Source organism: Salmo salar, chromosome 01 (genome assembly GCF_965601325.2).
Source record: "Salmo salar chromosome 01, fSalSal1, whole genome shotgun sequence".
Lineage (NCBI taxonomy): Eukaryota > Metazoa > Chordata > Actinopteri > Salmoniformes > Salmonidae > Salmo > Salmo salar.
In genome coordinates, this window is record NC_138291.1 from 39,312,452 (window position 1) to 39,331,306 (window position 18,855).

At 41.7% G+C, this 18,855-nt stretch overlaps 1 protein-coding gene across 3 annotated transcripts; it reads left to right on the plus strand.

Moving 5' to 3' along the window:
- Positions 1–6,846: 6,846 nt before the first annotated feature.
- Positions 6,847–18,413, plus strand: LOC106602043 (signal recognition particle subunit SRP54). Of its 3 annotated transcripts, none has more exons than XM_014194520.3 (17): positions 6,847–6,871; positions 7,310–7,420; positions 7,508–7,605; positions 7,766–7,857; positions 7,967–8,051; positions 8,679–8,783; positions 8,896–8,962; positions 9,059–9,116; positions 9,244–9,394; positions 9,590–9,738; positions 9,865–9,965; positions 10,075–10,161; positions 10,325–10,398; positions 12,036–12,144; positions 16,983–17,153; positions 17,442–17,537; positions 17,849–18,413. In XM_014194520.3, the coding sequence occupies exons 3-17, from the start codon at positions 7,528–7,530 to the stop codon at positions 17,938–17,940; spliced, it is 1,515 nt and encodes a 504-aa protein (XP_014049995.1). In that variant the 5' UTR covers positions 6,847–6,871; positions 7,310–7,420; positions 7,508–7,527; the 3' UTR covers positions 17,941–18,413. The 3 variants fall into 3 exon arrangements, with proteins under 3 accessions (XP_014049995.1, XP_014049969.1, XP_014049981.1); XM_014194494.2 differs by having other exon boundaries at positions 6,851–7,005; XM_014194506.3 differs by having other exon boundaries at positions 6,868–7,005; positions 7,315–7,420.
- Positions 18,414–18,855: the final 442 nt, after the last annotated feature.

Consider the following 18,855-nt stretch of genomic DNA (forward strand, 5'->3'; position numbering starts at 1 on the left):
CTTTGCCTTTAAATTGTTTAACTTGGTCAAATGTTTCGGGTAGCATTCCATAAGCTTCCCACGTTTCCCTGTGGCTCAGTTGGTAGAGCATGGTGTTTGCAACGCCAGGGTTGTGGGTTCGATTCCCACGGGGGGGCAGCACAGAAAAAAAATGTATGAAATTGTATGAAATGTATGCATTCACTACTGTAAGTCGCTCTGGATAAGAGCGTCTGCTAAATGACTAAAATGTAAATGTAATAAGTTTGGTGAATTTTGGCCCATTCCTCCTGACAGAGCTGGTGTAACTGAGTCAGGTTTCTATGCCTCCTTGCTCGCACACACTTTTTCAGTTCTTCCCACAAATTTTCTATGGGATTGAGGTCAGGGCTTTGTGATGCCCACTACAATACCTTGACTTTGTTGTCCTTAAGCCATTTTGCCACAACTTGGGAAGTATGCTTGGGGTCATTGTCCATTTGGAAGACCCATTTGCAACCAAGCTTTAACTTCCTGACTGATGTCTTGAGATGTTGCTTTAATATATCCACATAATTTTCCTGCCTCATGATGCCATCTATTTTGTGAAGTGCAACAGTCCTTCCTGCAGCAAAGCACCCCCACAACATGATGCTGCCACCCCCGTGCTTCACGGTTTGGATGGTGTTCTTCGGCTTACAAGCCTCCCCCTTTTTCCTCCAAACATAACAATGGTCATTATGGCCAAACTGTTCTATTTTTGTTTCATCAGACCAGAGCACATTTCTCCAAGAAGTACAATCTTTGTCCCCGTGTGCAGTTGGAAACCATAGTCTGGCTTTTTTATGGCGGTTTAGGAGCAGTGGATTCTTTCTTGCTGAGCGGCCTTTCAGGTTATGTTGATATAGGACTCGTTTCACTGTGGCTATAGATACTTTTGTACCTGTTTCCTCCAGCATCTTCACAACGTCCTTTGCTGTTGTTCTGGGATTGATTAGCAGTTTTCGCACCAAAGTACGTTCATCTCTAGGAGACAGAATGCGTCTCCTTCCTGAGCGGTATGACGGCTGCGTGGGTCCCATGGTGTTTATACTTGCGTACTATTGTTTGTACAGATGAACGTGGTACCTTCAGGCGTTTGGAAATTGCTTCCAAGGATAAACCAGACTTGTGGAGTTCTACAAAAAAAAATTATGTGGTCTTGGCTGATTTTTGATTTTCCCATGATGTCAAGCAAAGAGGCACTGAGTTTGAAGTTAGGCCTTGAAATACATCCGCAGGTACACCTCCAACTGACTCAAATGACGTTAATTAGCCTATCAGAAACTTCAAAAGTCATGACATAAATTTCTGGAGTTATCCAAGCTGTTTAAAGGCACAGTCAACTTAGTGTATGTAAACTTTTGACCCACTGGAGATCATCAAATCAAAAATCAAATCAAATTTATTTATATAGCCCTTCGTACATCAGCTGATATCTCAAAGTGCTGTACAGAAACCCAGCCTAAAACCCCAAACAGCAAGCAATGCATGTGAAAGAAGCACGGTGGCTAGGAAAAACTCCCTAGGAAAAACTCCCTAGAAAGGCCAAAAACCTAGGAAGAAACCTAGAGAGGAACCAGGCTATGAGGGGTGGCCAGTCCTCTTCTGGCTGTGCAGGGTGGATATTATAACAGAACATGGTCAAGATGTTAAAATGTTCATAAATGACCAGCATGGTCAAATAATAATAATCATAGTAGTTAATCAAGCACGTCCGGTGAACAGGTCAGGGTTCCAGAGCCACAGGCAGAACAGTTGAAACTGGAGCAGCAGCACGGCCAGGTGGACTGGGGACAGCAAGGAGTCATCATACCAGGTAGTCCTGAGGCATGGTCCTAGGGCTCAGGTCCTCCGAGAGAAAGACAGAAAGAGAGAATTAGAGAGAGCATATTTAAATTCACACAGGACACTGGATAAGACAAGAGAAATACTCCAGATGTAACAGACTGACCCTAGCCCCCCGACACATAAACTACTGCAGCATAAATACTGGAGGCTGAGACAGGAGGGATCAGAAGACACTGTGGCCCCATCCGATGATACCCCCGGACAGGGCCAAACAGGCAGGATATAACCCCACCCACTTTGCCAAAGCACAGCCCCCACACCACCAGAGGGATGTCTCCAACCACCAACTTGTGATATATGATATAGTGAATTATAAATGAAATAATCTGTCTGTAATCAATTGTTGGAACAATTACTTGTGTCATGCACAAAGTATATTTCCTAACCGACTTGCCAAAACTATAGTTTGTTAACAAGAAATTTGTGGAGTGGTTGAAAAACGAGTTTTAATGACTCCAACCTAAGTGTATGTAAACTTCTGACTTCAACTGTATATATACAGTACCAGTCAAAAGTTTGGACAAACCTACTCATTCAAGGGTTTTTCTTTATTTTTACTAATTTCTACATTGTAGAATAATAGTGAAGATATCAAAACTATGAAATAACACATATGGAATCATGTAGTAACCAAAAAAGTGTTAAACAAATTTTATAGTTGATATTTGAGATTCTTCAAAGTCGCCACCCTTTGCCTTGATGACAGCTTTGCACTCCCGGCATTCTTCTGACCAACTTCACCTGGAATGCTTTTCCAACGGTCTTGGAGTTCCCACATATGCTGAGCACTTGTTGGCTGCTTTTCCTTCGCTTTACGGTCCAACACATTCCAAACTATCGTTGAGGTCAGGTGATTTGTGGAGGCCAGATCATCTGATGCAGCACTTCATCACTCTCCTTTTTGGTCAAATAGCCCTTACACAGCCTGAAAGTGTGTTAGGTCATTGTCCTGTTGAAAAACAAATGATAGTCCCACTAAGAGCAAACCTGATGGGATGGCGTATCGCTGCAGAATGCTGTGGTAGCCATGCTGGTTAAGTGTGCCTTGAATTCTAAATAAATCACAGACAATGCCACCAGCAAAGCAACCCCACACTTTCCATGCTTCACGGTGGGAACGACCCGTGGAGATCATCCGTTCACTTACTCGGCGTCTCACAAAGACACGGCAGTTGGAACCAAAAATCTCAAATTTGGACTCATTAGACCACCGGTCTAATGTCCATTGCTCGTGTTTCTTGGCCAAAGCAAGTCTCTTATTTTTATTGGTGTCCTTTAGTAGTGGTTTCTTTGCAGCAATTCGACCATGAAGGCCTGATTTACGCAGTCTCCTCTGAACAGTTGATGTTGAGATGTGTCTGTTACTTGAACTCTGTGAAGCATTTAATTGGGCTGTAATTTCTGAGGCTGGTAACTCTAATGAACTTATCCTCTGCAGCAGTGGTAACTCTGGGTCTTCCTTTCCTGTGGCGGTCCTCATGAGAACTAGTTTCATCATAGCACTTGATGGTTTTTGCGACTGCACTTGAAGAAACTTTCAAAGTTTTTGAAATATTCCAGATTGACTGACCTTCATGTCTAAAAGTAATTATGGATTGTCGTTTCTCTTTGCTTATTTGAGCTGTTCTTGCCATAATATTGACTTGGTCTTTTACCAAATAGAGCCCTACTAACTATTACTAGTTAGTAGGGCTCTTTTTTCCCCTCAGACGTACGTAGGATTTAGACAACCGTGAGTGCCCACACTTCAGCACAGTTGGTAGCGGCACGCACCTTTAACGTTTGCGGACCGCCATCATGTCAAATATGAAGGAACAACCCGCAGACACTGCCTCCCGTGGAATGAGTGACAAATCTGTGGGCACCATTTGTCACCATTATAGTCCAATTGATGTATTGTGGCTTCGCTGGCATACATGAGCCGTCAGAAAAATATTTTGCCCCGTTAAGATTTACATGCTAAAATCGCTTTTGGTTGATTTAGGCTCAATATAGCCCATTCATAGAAGGTAATGCTAGTGCTTTAGTGTCTATTCACTTATACATCTGCTGTAAGGGAAATGCTCCGACACCACACAAACACGCTGTCTAAATGTTAATACACCTCGATTGGGATACGATTTTGTAAACATTTGGAGTTGAACTTTCAATCTGAGAGAAAATTGTTCAAATACAATAGAGCCACTTACTGTGGGCAGTTCAGCAAATCTTCACGCGAATGTTTTGAATACCACATGTTCCCATATGGAAATGTCAAATGGCTCATTAGAAATGGAAGCGAGAGGTAAAAGTATGTGTAATACCTTGGCTGGAGGCTGGAGGCTGCGTTACTGAAAACACAGGTTGCAACTTTGCTAATGTGTCCTGTTAGTGTATTTTTTGTATTTGCAAAGGATATCTGACAACCATGGTAAAATAACATTTTGGACAAGGATTATTAAACATTTCTAAACCATAACGTCAAGATTGTAGTTCACATTGAGGCAGCTGCGGTTCACTTTCAACTGAGTGGCCTACAGCAGTTGCACGACCAGCATGGTCTGAGCAAGGTGATTTAAGAAAAATTAGAAATGTAAAGCTAATGTCATGCTACCCTTACCATGAGGCTGAGAGAACGTTGCCGTTGAAGCCAATTTCCAGCAACTGTACACACACTGCATTCAGAAAGTATCCAAACCCCTCGACTTCTCCCACATTTTGTTAGCCTTATTCTACAATGTATATTTTTTTAAAGTGTCAAGCTACACAATGACAATGCAAAAACAGGTTTAGAAATGTCAAATGTTTTCAAAATTACTGAAATATCACATGTACATACAGTAAGTATTCAGACCCTTTACTCAGTACTTTGTGGAAGCACCATTGGCAGCAATTACAGCCGTGGGTCTTCTTGGGTATGAAGCTACAAACTTAGCACATCTGTATAAAGGGGGGGTTTCTCCCATTCTTCTCTGCCAGGTTGGATGGGGAGCGTCGCTGCACAGCTATTTTCAGGTCTCTTGAGAGATGTGCAATTGGTTTCAAGTCCAGGTTCTGGCTGGGCCACTCAAGGACATTCTGAGACTGCGTTGTCTTGGCTGTGTGCTTAAGGTCGTTGTCCTGTTGGAAGGTGAACCTTCACCCCAATCGGAGGTCCTGAGCACGCTGGAACAGGTTTTCATCAAGGATCTCTACTTTGCTCAGTTTAGCTTTCCCTCAATCCAGACTAGTTTCCTAGTCCCTGCTGCTGAAAAACATCCCCACAGCATGCTGCTGCCAGGTTTCTTCCAGAAGGGACACTTTGCATTCAGGCCAAAGAGTTCAAACTTGGTTTCATCAGACCAGAGAATCTTGTTTCTCATGGTCTGAGAGTGGGCTGTCTTGTGCCTTTTACTGAGGAGTGGCTTCTGTCTGGCCAATCTACCATAAAGGCCTAATTGGTGGAGTGCTGCAGAGATGGTTGTCCTTCTGGAAGGTTCTCCCAGCTCCACAGAGGAAATCAAGAGCTCGGTCAGAGTGACAATACAGTGCTTGGTCACCTCACTGACCAAGGCTCTTCTCCCCCGATTGCTCAATTTGGCTGGGCAGCCAGAGATAGTAAGTGTCTTGGTGGTTCCAAACTTCCATTTAAGAAAAATGAAGGCCACTGTTCTTGTGGACCTTCACCGCTGTCAAAATGTTTCGGTACCCTTCCCCCAGAGCTCTGTCTCAGCGCTCTACAGACAATTCCTTCAACCTCATGGCTTGGTTTTTGCTCTGACATGCACTGTCAACTGTGGGACCTTATATAGACAGGCGTGTGCTTTTCCAAATCATGTCCAATCAATTGAATTTATCACAGGTGGACTCCAATCAAGCTGTAGCAACATCTCAAGGATGATCAATGGAAACAGAATGCACCTGAGCTCAATTGCGAGTACATAGCAAAGGGTCTGAAGAATTATGTAAATAAGGTAATTCTGTTTTTTATTTGAGAGAAATGTGTAGTTGTATAGCTAATCTCATGCTATTCTACACATTTTACAATGAGGCTGAGATAATTTAGCATTTTTAAAGCAAATTTCCTGCTATTCTTCACATTTGCCATGAGGCTGAGAGAACATTTAGCAGTTTTACAGCAAATTCCCTGTAATTCTATTTTTTTTGTTGCCATGGCTTATGACCTGTTCATATGCTATCTGGGAGGGGGACTGCCTTGCGGGGCGTGTTGTACACCAGTGATTGAGAACCCAAGAGATGACTAAATGCCCCCTTGGGTTCTCGAGAGCTAGACTCAAGAATCTATCTAATGTTGGGGTTAAATCAGAGGAGGCTGATGGGAGGAGCTATAGGAGGACGGGCTCATTGTAATGGTTGGAATGGAATCAATGGAACGGTTCCAAACATATGGAAACCATGTTTGACTTTGTTCCATTTACCATGATTTCCCAAACCTGTCCTCAAGACCCCAAGGGATGCACTTTTTATTTTTTGCCCTAGCACTACACAGCTGATTCAAATAATAAACTAATCATCAGGCTCTGATCATTTTTATCAGCTGTATATTGTTGGGGTCCCGAGGATCGACTTTGAGAAATGCTGAATGCAATTCCATTCGTCCTTCTATAGTTCCTCCAACCAGCCTTAAATACCAGTTTTTGCATCCAGTCAATCAGCTTCGTCAGGTCCTTGGAATTAACTGTGGAGAGTCATTGTAGGATTTCATTTTTATTTATGTTTTGCGTCTAAAAAGTTATTCAACAAATATTTTGCCACATACAATTGCTCATGACTGAGGTAAATAGTTGCTCACGCTTACATTTTCGTAACGCATGTGTCGAAAATTCCAGATACGTATTTGAAGAGGTACGAGAATTTGCAAACTATTATTATTGGTGAAAATTTAGTGGGTTTCGTATATGTTATTTAGTTCATGTAACTTATTTTAGAAAATATTGATTTAAAAATAAAAAATTGACAAAGGAAATGGACCCGTATTGCACTATTTTAAAATTCAGGGGTCACAAAGAAGTAAACATGAACCCGGAAGTAGATAGGAACGGGGGTAATTTGGATTTTAGATTGTAGATGACGCTCATTTTTATTACTTTTTTTCCGTGTTAGTTTTCTCAAGCCAGTTAGTAAACCTGATGTAACGATCTTTGTTTATAAGAATTCTAATGTAGTAGTCGACTACTGGTTTGTAAATATTTAAATGCTATATATCGAATGAAATTATAATGCTGTCGGGGTCCATATGCTTGGCGAATCCCTGCCTCATCACTGCAGCTGTGGATGCGAACGTTAGCTAGTTAACTGGCAATTTAGCTAGCTTTACAAGCGGTGTCGATGCTATGGCTCAATAAATGTCTACTTGCAAGTGTTGTATTTTGGTAGTTAATTGTGACTTTAGATCCTGCCATACTGTCTTAGCCATCTGTTTACTAACGTTAGCTAGGTAACGGAGTTAGCTTGTCACACATTGTTTTCGTTCTCTGCTCAGTTTAGGAAGTCAACCACGGACGTTTGATCACAAATAAGAGGCAGTGAAAGAAACGTGTGGAGACAAAGGGGTTCCCCCTCAGTATTGAGGCCGTATTTCTCAACTGATTTTGTAAGGCCCTTTCCCCGAAAATATTATTATCCAGTAGTTGTTGGCAGTATGACAGAACAAGCTTACTATTCCAAATATTTTTTCCAGGTTACACAAGAACTGCCAATATGGTGTTAGCCGACTTGGGAAGAAAAATAACCTCGGCGTTGCGATCACTGAGCAATGCCACCATCATCAATGAGGAGGTATATCATATCAGAAATCTTGTTTTTGGTAAAACTTTTGGCAATTAAAAAAAAGTGTGTGTGTATGTGTATACACACACACACACAACAATTTTGCAAAGACAGGTTTCACCCACGCCAGACCGTATGTATTCCCATAGATTGTGTTATTTTTCTCTAGGTATTAAATGCAATGCTGAAGGAAGTATGTGCTGCCCTCCTAGAAGCTGATGTCAACATCAAATTGGTGAAGCAGCTCAGAGAAAATGTCAAGTGGGTAACAATATTCAGGCACACACTTATGTAGTAGATAAAGCTGAATTCTGTTTTAAAAAACTTAAATTCAAAATGTTTTCTACTAATGTAATTCTTCTGACCACAGGTCAGCCATCGACCTGGAGGAGATGGCCTCTGGGCTGAACAAGAGGCGAATGATTCAGCATTCTGTGTTCAAGGAGCTGGTCAAGGTCTGTCTCATTCTGACAATTCTTAATTCAATGTTTGTCATTTAATGTTGTGTGGGACTTAGAATAACTCTGTACATTATTGGTTCAATGATGGTCCAGTATGAAGTAACTGAAGGAGTTAAGGTTTGATAGAAAACTTGGGTAGACTGCCACCAGGCTGTTGGTGGGACTTCCTGGATATTTCCATAGTGGTGGTTTTCAAGTCATGTGGTCTATTGCTATTCTGAGGTGTTTTGAATGAGTCAACTATAACATAAGTAATCGGTTTTGGTTATTTACTGTACAGTCAAACCAGTCATTCCCCCTCAAACAATTAGCTTAATTCAGCAAAGGACTCAAATAGCTGTATTTTAACGTTTTGATCACTTAGCTATACATCCTTAGTTAGGGAAGGCCTACTCTTGGATATAGATACTATCAGTTTGTTTCATATGGGTCACAGATCAGATGGCTTGTTTACACTTTTTTTTTATTTATTTTATTTTTAAGAAGCTTATGTGGTTGAGTGAGACGCACCCCTACATTCTCACTTCACACCTTTGACAAAGATGCAATGCTTATGTGCTAGTCACATTGGATGGGAGTGTTTGTTTATTTGTCTAAGATTTTGCTCTTATTGTCTCTCAGCTGGTGGATCCAGGTGTCAAGGCTTGGACACCCACAAAGGGAAAGAACAATGTCATCATGTTTGTGGGTCTTCAGGGCAGTGGGAAAACCACAACATGTTCCAAGGTGAGCCATTCCTGGATATCAGCCTAAAGATAAGGTAATTCAGTTGGCCATTTGTCCAAAATATAGTATACCTTTGATCATTTCACTAATGTATTGAATACTGTTTCCACAGCTGGCGTACTACTACCAAAGAAAAGGGTGGAAAACCTGTTTGATATGCGCTGACACTTTTAGAGCTGGTGAAGTTTCATTATCTTAATCTATCTGTTTAATAGTCCATCTGGAAAGAAATGAGCAATAACAACTAAGTCTACAGCCTTTTTGTGTGTACGCAGGTGCCTTTGATCAGTTGAAGCAAAATGCAACAAAAGCCAGAATTCCATTCTATGGAAGGTATGACATGCTTTGCATTTGGTTGCTTCTCAGCTGTGTGTGATCCATCTCAAGTCATTTTTTGTTGTGATATTAGATTTTCATGCTAATGCTTGCATATACAGTACACTAACTTTGTTATATCCAGTTACACAGAGATGGACCCTGTCGTCATAGCTGCGGAAGGTGTGGAAAAGTTTAAGAATGAGAGCTTTGAAATAATTATTGTTGATACTAGTGGTCGACACAAGCAAGAAGATTCCCTTTTTGAGGAGATGTTGCAGGTTTCCAATGCAGTGGTAGGTAACAATCTGCAAACTATCCAGAGTCCTTCAATGTCATCAATACAGTAAACTAATGCAAAACTTAATTTCTGGGGACATTTTGATTTCTCTGCCAGCCTAAGCTTTTGTATTGTCATTATAAAATGTAATGCTCCAAAAAAAATGTACTAATGCATGGTTTCACCCCAAGCATGCATCTCTTTCCTCCAGCAACCCGACAACATTGTGTACGTGATGGATGCCTCCATTGGTCAAGCTTGTGAAGCACAGGCTAAAGCCTTCAAAGACAAAGTAGAAGTTGCCTCAGTTATAGTGACAAAGCTAGATGGTCACGCCAAAGGTGGTGGTGCTCTTAGTGCGTACGTAAATAGTGATCTTTGCTTAAACAATTTAACCACGTTATGGTGAACTGAGTTTCCTTTACTACTGCAGAGTTCATAATCTCAATGCTAACCTGGACATTTTGTGCTCATGATGCCTTTTAGAGTGGCTGCTACGAAGAGTCCCATCATTTTCATTGGTACTGGTGAACACATTGATGACTTGGAGCCATTTAAGACCCAACCCTTCATCAGCAAGCTACTGGGTAAGCTGTGAACCCTTTTGAATAAAGTGTCATCATAAGAGGTCACATGGCATGTCGTTTTTTTTCCCTGTTTTGTACAACCTCTTGAGTTGTATATTTTTGTCCTCAGGCATGGGAGACATTGAAGGTTTGATAGACAAAGTCAACGAACTCAAGCTGGATGACAATGAGGAGTTGATTGACAAGCTGAAACATGGTGAGAATGAGCTCATCAGCTGACATGTAATACAGGCCCCATATTATAACTGACATAGGGTATGCTTATGCTCTGCAGTCCATAACAGTTGTACATTGTCATGTGGTATGATTGTTGGGTCACATTGTTTATAAGCATCTTCTAATCACCATTTGTGCCACAGGTCAGTTCACTCTTAGAGACATGTACGAGCAGTTTCAGAACATCATGAAGATGGGACCGTTTGGCCAGATCATGGTAAATAAACGGCAACCTGAATACCTATTTAAATAATGATCAGCGCAACACTGTAAAGCTTATTTCTTATAGGGCTTCATGCTATAGATAAAACCAGACTGTCAATGTTTCAGCACAAAGGCCTTTCGAAACGGTCAACTGTATCCCTTGTTTTTCATTTGCCCTGATTATGGTTAATAATGGCTACCTAAAAGTTTTGGTGCCTTCAGAAAGTATTGATACCCCCTTGACTTATTTCACATTTTGCATTATAGCCTGATTTCAAAATGGATTCAACAGATATGTTTTTTAACCATCTACAAACGATACCCCATAATGACAGTGAATTTTTAATTTTTATTTTTTTGGGGAAAATGTATTGAAAAGTCTAAGACCTTTCCACACCTGGATTGTGTAACATTTTCTCTATTCTTCATGCTCTGTCAAATTGGTTGTTCCTCATTGCTAGAAAACCGTTTTCAGGTCTTGCCATAGCTTTTCAAGTAGATTTAAGTTAAAACTGTAACTTGGCCACTGAGGAACATTCACTGTCTTCTTGGTAAGCAACTTCAGTGTAGATTTGGCCTTGTGTTTTAGGTTATTGTCCTGCTGAATGGTGAATTAATCTCCCAGTGTCTGGTGGAAAGCAGACTGAACCAGGTTATCCTCTAGGATTTTGCCTGTGCTTAGCTCCATCCCATTTTATTTTTTATCCTGAAACTCTCCCCAGTCGTAGCATAACCATTACATTATGCAGCCACCACTGCTTGAAAATATGGAGAGCGATACTCAGTTGTATTGGATTTGCCTCAAACATAACACTTTACAAAAAGTTAATTGCTTAGCCACATTTCTTTGCAGTTATACGTTTGTGCCTTTTTGCAAACAGGATTCATGCTTTGCAATATTTTTATTCTGTACATGCTGCTTTTCATTCTGTCAATTAGGTTGGTGTTGAGTAACTACAATGTTGATCTGTCCTCAGTTTTCTCCTATCACAGCCAATAAACTTCGTAACTGTTTAAAAGTCACCTTTGGCCTCATGGTGAAATCCCTGAGTGGTTTCCTTCCTCTCTGGCAAGAGAGTTTGGAAGGATGGCTGTATCTTTGTATTGATACACCATACAAAGTGTAATTAATAACTTCACCATGCTCAAAGGGATATTCAATATCTGCTTTTTTAATTTTTTTACCCATCTACCAGTAGGTGCCCTTTGAGCCAATGGAAAACCTCCCTGGTCTTTGCTTGACTCTGTTTGAAATGCACTGCTCGACTGAGGGACCTTACAGATAATTGTAGGGTACAGATATTCAGTAGTCATGTTAAACACTATTGCTCACACTGAACCCATGCAACTTATGTGACTTAAGCAAATCTTTACTACTGAACTTATTTTGGCTTGGCATAACAAAGGGGTTGAATACTTATTGACTCAAGACATTTTTATTTTTTTCATTTATTAATTTGTGTGTATGTGTATAAGAATTCCACTGACATTATGGGGTTGTGAGTGTAGGCCAGTGAAAAATCTCAATTTAAAGTTCAGGCTGTAACAACAATGTGGAAAATCTAAGTGTGTGTGTGACTACTTTCTGAAGGCACTGTATATTATTCTAATCACATAAGATGCTCATCTTACTTCTGTTATTGTCACAAGGGTATGATCCCAGGTTTTGGAACGGACTTCATGAGCAAAGGTAACGAGCAGGAGTCCATGGCCAGGTTGAAGAAACTCATGACAATTATGGACAGCATGAATGACCAAGGTAAATACACTGAGTGTACAAAACATTAGGAACCTGCTCTTTCCATGACAGACTGACCTGGTGTATCCAGGTGAAAGCTATGATCCCTTATATTTGTCACCTGTTAAATCCACTTCAATCAGTTTAGATGAAGGGGAGGAGACGGGTGACTAGGGCTGGGAATGTCAATACAATCAAATTAGAAAGGGCAATGATCACAAGTCATAACGTGGCTAATAGGCCAGCACACACAAGTGACTCTAAATTAGTTGAGTCATTTAGTTTAAGTTACAGCCTGATGCGGTCACTTTGGTGACTTCCACTTCAAATGCGCTGCTTTCGTGTGTCCCATTTACAGCGGAGTGAAAGTGTAAAGACGCATGCCACAGTCTTAGCTAGGCTGCTAAAGTATTGTGGTCTGGCTTTGGTTTTTAAAGCTTGACAATGAATAACCAAAAAACACAATGCAAAAGAGGAACATAGACCTATTACAGCAACATTTTGTTGGCTACTACAATACATGGCATTCTGAAAGAATTCAGACCCATTTTTCTACATTTATGTTACAACCTGATTCTAAAATGGATAATTTATTTCCCTTATCAATCCACATACACTATACCCCATAATGACAAAGTGAAAACAGTTTTCTTTAGAAATGTTTTACAAGTTAAACACTTTATTTACGTAAGTATTCAGACCCTTTGCTATGAGACTCTACATTGAGTGCATCCATTGTTTCTACAACTTGATTCGAGTCCACCTGTGTTAAATTGATTGGACATGATTTGGAAAGGCACACACCTGTCTATGTAAGGTCCCACAGTTGACAGTGCATGTCATTGCAAAAAGCAAGCCATGAGGTCGACGGAATTGTCGGTAGCGCTCCGAGGCAGGATTGTGTTGAGGTGCAGCTCTGGGGAAGGCTACCAAAAAAGTGTCTACAAGATCACAGTGGCCTCTGTCATCCTTAAATGGAAGAAGTTTGGAACCATCAACTCTTCCTAGAGCTGGCAATCAGGGGAGAAGGGCCTTGGTCCGGAAGGTGACCAAGAACCTGATGGTCACTGACAGAGCTCCGGAGTTCCTTTTGTAGAGATGGGAGAACCTTCCAGAAGGACAACCATCTCTGCAGCACTCCACCAATAAGGCCTTATGGTAGTGTGGCCAGACGGAAGCCACTCGTCAGTAAAAGGCACATGACAGCCCGCTTGGAGTTTGCCAAAAGGCACCTAAAGGACTCTCAAATCAAAGTTTATTTGGCACGTGTGCTGAATTCAACAGGTCACCTTAGAGTGAAATGCTTACTGACAGGCCCTAACAGTGCCAATTAGTAAGTGAAAAATAGGTATTAGGTGAACAATACATAAGGTAATAAAACAACGGTGAAATGAGTGGCGACGCTATATACAGGCACCAGTTAGTCGGGCTAATTGAAGTAGTATGTACATGAATGTATAGTTAAAGTGACTATGCATATGTGATAAACAGAGTAGCAGCAGTGTAAGTGGGGGGGGGACACAATGCAAATAGTCTGGGTAGCCATTTGATTAGCTGTGCAGGTGTCTTATGGCTTGGAGGTAAAAGCTAAAGCCTTTTGGTCCTGGACTTGGTGCTCCGGTACCCAAGAACTGTGCCAAAGAACACTATGGTGGTCTGCTTGAAACATGTTGGTATTACAGACTCAAAGCAGGGACATGTTGAAAATGTCAATGACGACACCTGCCAGTTGGTGAGCACACGTCCTGGTACTCCGTCTAGCCCCGCAGCCTTGTGAATGTTGACCTGTTTTAAAGGTCTTACTCACGTCAGCTACGGAGAGCGTGATCACACAGTCGTCCAGAACAGCTGACGCTGTCATGCATTCCTCAGTGTTGCTTGCCTTGAAGCGAGCATAGAAGTGATTCAGCTTGTCTGGTATGCTTGTGTCACTGGGCAGCTCGTGGCTGTGCTTCCCTTTGTAGTCTGTAATAGTTTGCAAGCCCTGCCACATAAGACGAGCGTTGGAGCCGTTGTAGTACGATTCAATCTTAGTCCTGTATTGGCGCTTTGCCTGTTTGATGGTTCGTCGGAGGGCATAGCAGGATTTCTTAAGCTTCCGGTTTAGAGTCCCGCACCTTGAAAGCGGCAGCTCTACCCTTTTAGCTCAGTAGAATGTTGCCTGTAATCCATGGCTACTGGTTGGTATGTACAGTCACTGTGGGGACGACGTCCTCGACGCACTTATTGATGAAGCCTTTTTTGACTGCGTCACTGGTGCTTCCTGCTTTAGTTTTTGCTTGTAAACAGGAATCGGGAGGATAGACTTGTGGTCAGCTTTACCAAACAGAGGGCGTGGGAGTGCTTTGTTCGCTTCTGTGTGGAGTACAGGTGATCTAGAATTATATATATATATATTTTTTTTTAAATCCCTCTGGTTGCACATTTTAACAGCGATTAGGTAAAACGGATTCCAGTTTCCCTGCATTAAAGTCTCTGGCCACTAAGAGCGCCGCCTCTGCGTGAGCAGGTTCCTGTTTGCTTACTTCCTTTGTGCCAGCATCCGTCTGTGGTAGTAAATAAACAGCCACAAAAAGTATAAAGTAATAGTGTGGTCTACAGTTTAAGATATTCTAATTTTATGTGAGCAAAATCCAGAGACTTCCTTAGATTTCGTGCACCAGCCGTTGACAAATATGCACAGCCCCCCCCCCCCCCCAATCTTACCAGAGGGTGCTGTTCTACCTAGCCAGTGCAGTGTATATCCCGCTAGCTGAATCTCCATGTCTGCATTCAGCCACGATTCCTTGACACGTAAGATGTTACAGTTTTTGATGTCCCGTTGGTAGGATATTCGTGATCGTACCTCGTCTAATTTACAATCAATGATTGTACGTTGGCGGGTAATATTGATGGTAACGGCACCTTTCCCACTCACCTTCTGCGGATGCTTATGAGGCACCCCGCTCTGTGTCCTCTGTACCTGCATCGCTTTCTCTTGCCAATAACGGGGATGTTGGCTTGTCGGATGTTAGCAGTATATCCTGTGCGTCCTGCTTGTTGAAGAAAAAATCTTTGTCTAATCCGAGGTGGGTGATCGCTGCCCTGATATCCAGAAGCTCTTTTTTGCCGTAAGATACGGTTGCAGAAACATTATGTACAAAATAAGGTACAAATGACGCGAAAAACACATTTGCACAATTGGCTAGGCGCCCGTAAAACTGCTGCCATTTCTTCCGGCGCCAAGATTCTCTGGTCTGATTTAAACCAACATTGAACTCTTTGGCCTGAATGCCAAGCGTCACGTCTGGAGGGAACATGGTACCATCCCTACGGTGAAGCGTGGTGGCAGCATCATGCTGTGGAGATTTCTTTTCAGCAGCAGGGACTGGGAAACTAGTCAGGATTGAGGGAAAGATTTAACGGGGTGAAGTACAGCGTGATCCTTGACGAAAACCTGCTCAGGACCTCAAACTGTGGCGACGGTTCACCTTCTAACAGGACGTTGACCCTCAGCACACAGCCAAAACAACGCAGGAGTTGCTTCGGGACAAGTCCTTGAGTGGCCCAGCCGGAGCCCGGACTTGAACCCAATCGAACATCTCTAGAGAGACCTGAAAATGGTTGTGCAGCGACGCTCCCCATCCAACCTGACATAGCTTGAGGCTCTGCAGCGAAGAATGGGAGTAACTCCCCAAATACAGGCGTGCCAATCTTGTAGCATCATACCCAAGAAGAATGATGGAGGCTGCTGTGGTCTTGGGGGACCTTCAATACTGCATTCATGTTTTGGTACCCTTCCCCAGATCTGTGCCTCAACACAAACCTGTCTCGGAGTTCTACGGACAATTCCTTCGACCTCCATGGCTTGGTTTTTGCTCTGACATGCCCTGTCAACTGTGGGACCTTTTTATATAGACCGGTGGGAGCCTTTCCAAATCATGTTGAATTTACCACAGGTGGACTCAAATCAAGTTGTAGAAACATCTCGTGGATGATCAATGGAAATGGGATGAACCTGAGCTCAATTTCGAGTCTCATGGCAAAAGGTCTGAATACTTATGTAAATAAGGTATTTTTAATATGGCAACATTTTGTAAACCTGTTTTTGCTTTGTCATTATTGGGTGTAGATTGCTGAGGATTATTTATTTCATCCATTTTTAAAATAATGCTGTAATTGTGGAAAACGTCAAGGGGTTTGAATACTTCCGAAGGCACTGTAGTGCTGATTGGCTATGGTGTACCGGTCTGCGTAGACTACGGTCTTGGTCAATTTTATTTACTGCAGTATCTATTAATTGTCCAAACACATGGCCGCTTTCCCACTGTATTGCTTTTTAATTTTCACAAATGCCTTACAATGTTTGGGAATGATGTAAAGTATGACAATGTGGACATGACCATATCTAAGTGCTTGCTTGTCAGAAAATGCTCCAAAAATTGTAATTCTTTTTGTAGATGTATGTGAACATATTTCAATAAGATTTGATGTTGCTGAAATGGTGTTAGTTCCATTTTAATTGCCTTTCGAACGGGCTATAGCTGTGACAGGCACACGGGTTTGTCAAGAACTGCAACGCTGCAGGGTTTTTCAAGCTAAACAGTTTCTCATGTGTATCAAGAATGGTCCACCACCCAAAGGACATCCTGTGAACTTGGTGCAACTGTGGGTATGATTTTGGTTAACATGGGCCAGCATCCCTGTGGAACGCTTTTGACACCTTGAGTCCATACCCTGATGAATTCAGGCTGTTCTGAGGACAAAGGAGTGTGCAACTCAGTATTGTATCTAACGTCAATAAACAGTAAATTACAAACGAAAGGGTTATACAAGATATGTAATTGTTTTCCAAACCATGGATTCTTTGTTCTTTGCAGAACTTGACAACAAAGACGGTGCAAAGCTCTTCACCAAGCAGCCGAACCGAATTGCCCGAGTTGCGCGGGGTTCTGGGGTTGCCACCAGGGACGTCCAGGAGCTGCTCACACAATACACAAAGTTCGCCCAGATGGTGAAGAAGATGGGTGGCATCAAGGGCCTGTTTAAAGGTATGCACTTCTTGGATGCATATTAACATTACTAGCTGTCAAATCCTTGCTTCCTCCATTTTCCCCCTTCCCCTCTCAAAGCACATTGGAAGAGGTCTGAGGGAAGGGCCTTGGATCTTCTCAACTGCACTTTGTGAGCAGAGGAAACGAGAACAGAAGAAGCAAGGATTTCATGGCTAGTCACGTTTTCAGACACAGCCCTGAAACTGAAGCACTGGTCCACTAACACAATTTTGCTTTCTTCAAGTAGTAGGCTATGTCTCAAAATAATTTTTGACTTGTTTACAGGGGGTGACATGTCCAAGAATGTCAACCCCTCTCAGATGGCTAAGTTAAACCAACAGATGGCAAAGATGATGGACCCAAGGGTTCTCCACCATATGGGTAGGCCTGACTTTCACTTCCATTTTTGTCATGTCACTTTTCCCAAACTATTCCTTTGTTACTTTGTACTTAGATTAGTTCAGTGATTTGAATATGGTCAGTCCAAACATGATCACATGGATGTTTATATAATGCATATTTGACATAGACTGCATGGATTCCCTGATCTACAAATCACCTTGCACCCCAAATAATCATTTGATTAAGATTAGCTATTCTCACCCTCGCCACCTTGCTGACGAGTTTAACTTATTCCCCCCCCCCCCCCCCCCCCCCCAAGACATGCATGATTTATTTTCTCTCATCTTCAGGTGGGATGGCTGGTCTCCAGTCCATGATGAGACAGTTCCAACAGGGTGCGGCTGGCAACATGAAAGGGATGATGGGATTCAACAACATGTGAACCACTGAGCCTTAACACAGCAAAATAAAAAGGTTGTCATTTGGATTCAGCAAGAAGGTGTGGAAGAAGGAAAGCAGTGTTATTTTTGCCTCATTAATATAATTTATGAACACGTTTGTGTATAAAATGATGCAGAAAGCATATTTACATGTCAGGATAAATAAAACAAGTTCTCAGATTTTTACAGTAATTGTAAATGAGGCCCACAAGATACAGAAATGGTGGGATCAGGAAGCTTGTCCTGGGTTATATTCAATAGGAACCAAATGGAAGAAATTGGAATGAAACTGGGAGGCACTACCTAGACTTGTCCAATAAGATACGCATTTTTTTTTGTTGCAAATATTTTTTATGTTTTGTTGTGCCATAAACACAACCCTTATTTGGAGAGCTGGTGAAGGGTATGCTGATATTAGTTTGAAAATTATTTTTGTCAATGTTATAATAAAATTTGTATTGCAATGTTTTAAAAAGCCTGTCTCCTTTCCTCTCATATTTGATCAATGACTGTCAGTTATCGCCCTATCAATTAAACTCTGCATGACTATTGAAAAATCTGTACTTGTTGGGCCACTGCATTTCAAGGATATTGAGCAGAAAGGATACTTTTACATTAGACATTACTGATTGATATGTTTACCACATCCAGTGAGCTGCCCAAGTAAAGCCTGGGACTAAGTACCAGGCACCTCACATTTTCTATTGTTTGAGTTTCTGCACCATAGACTATTAGCCAGTGGTGTAAAATACTTTAAAGTGCTACTTGTGTAGTTTTTTTTTTTTTGGGGGGGGGGGTCTTTAATATTTATATTTTTGACAACTTTTACTTCACTACATTCCTAAAGAATGAACTACTTTTTACTCTATACATTTCCCTGACACCCAAAAGTACTTGATACATTTTGAATGCTTAGC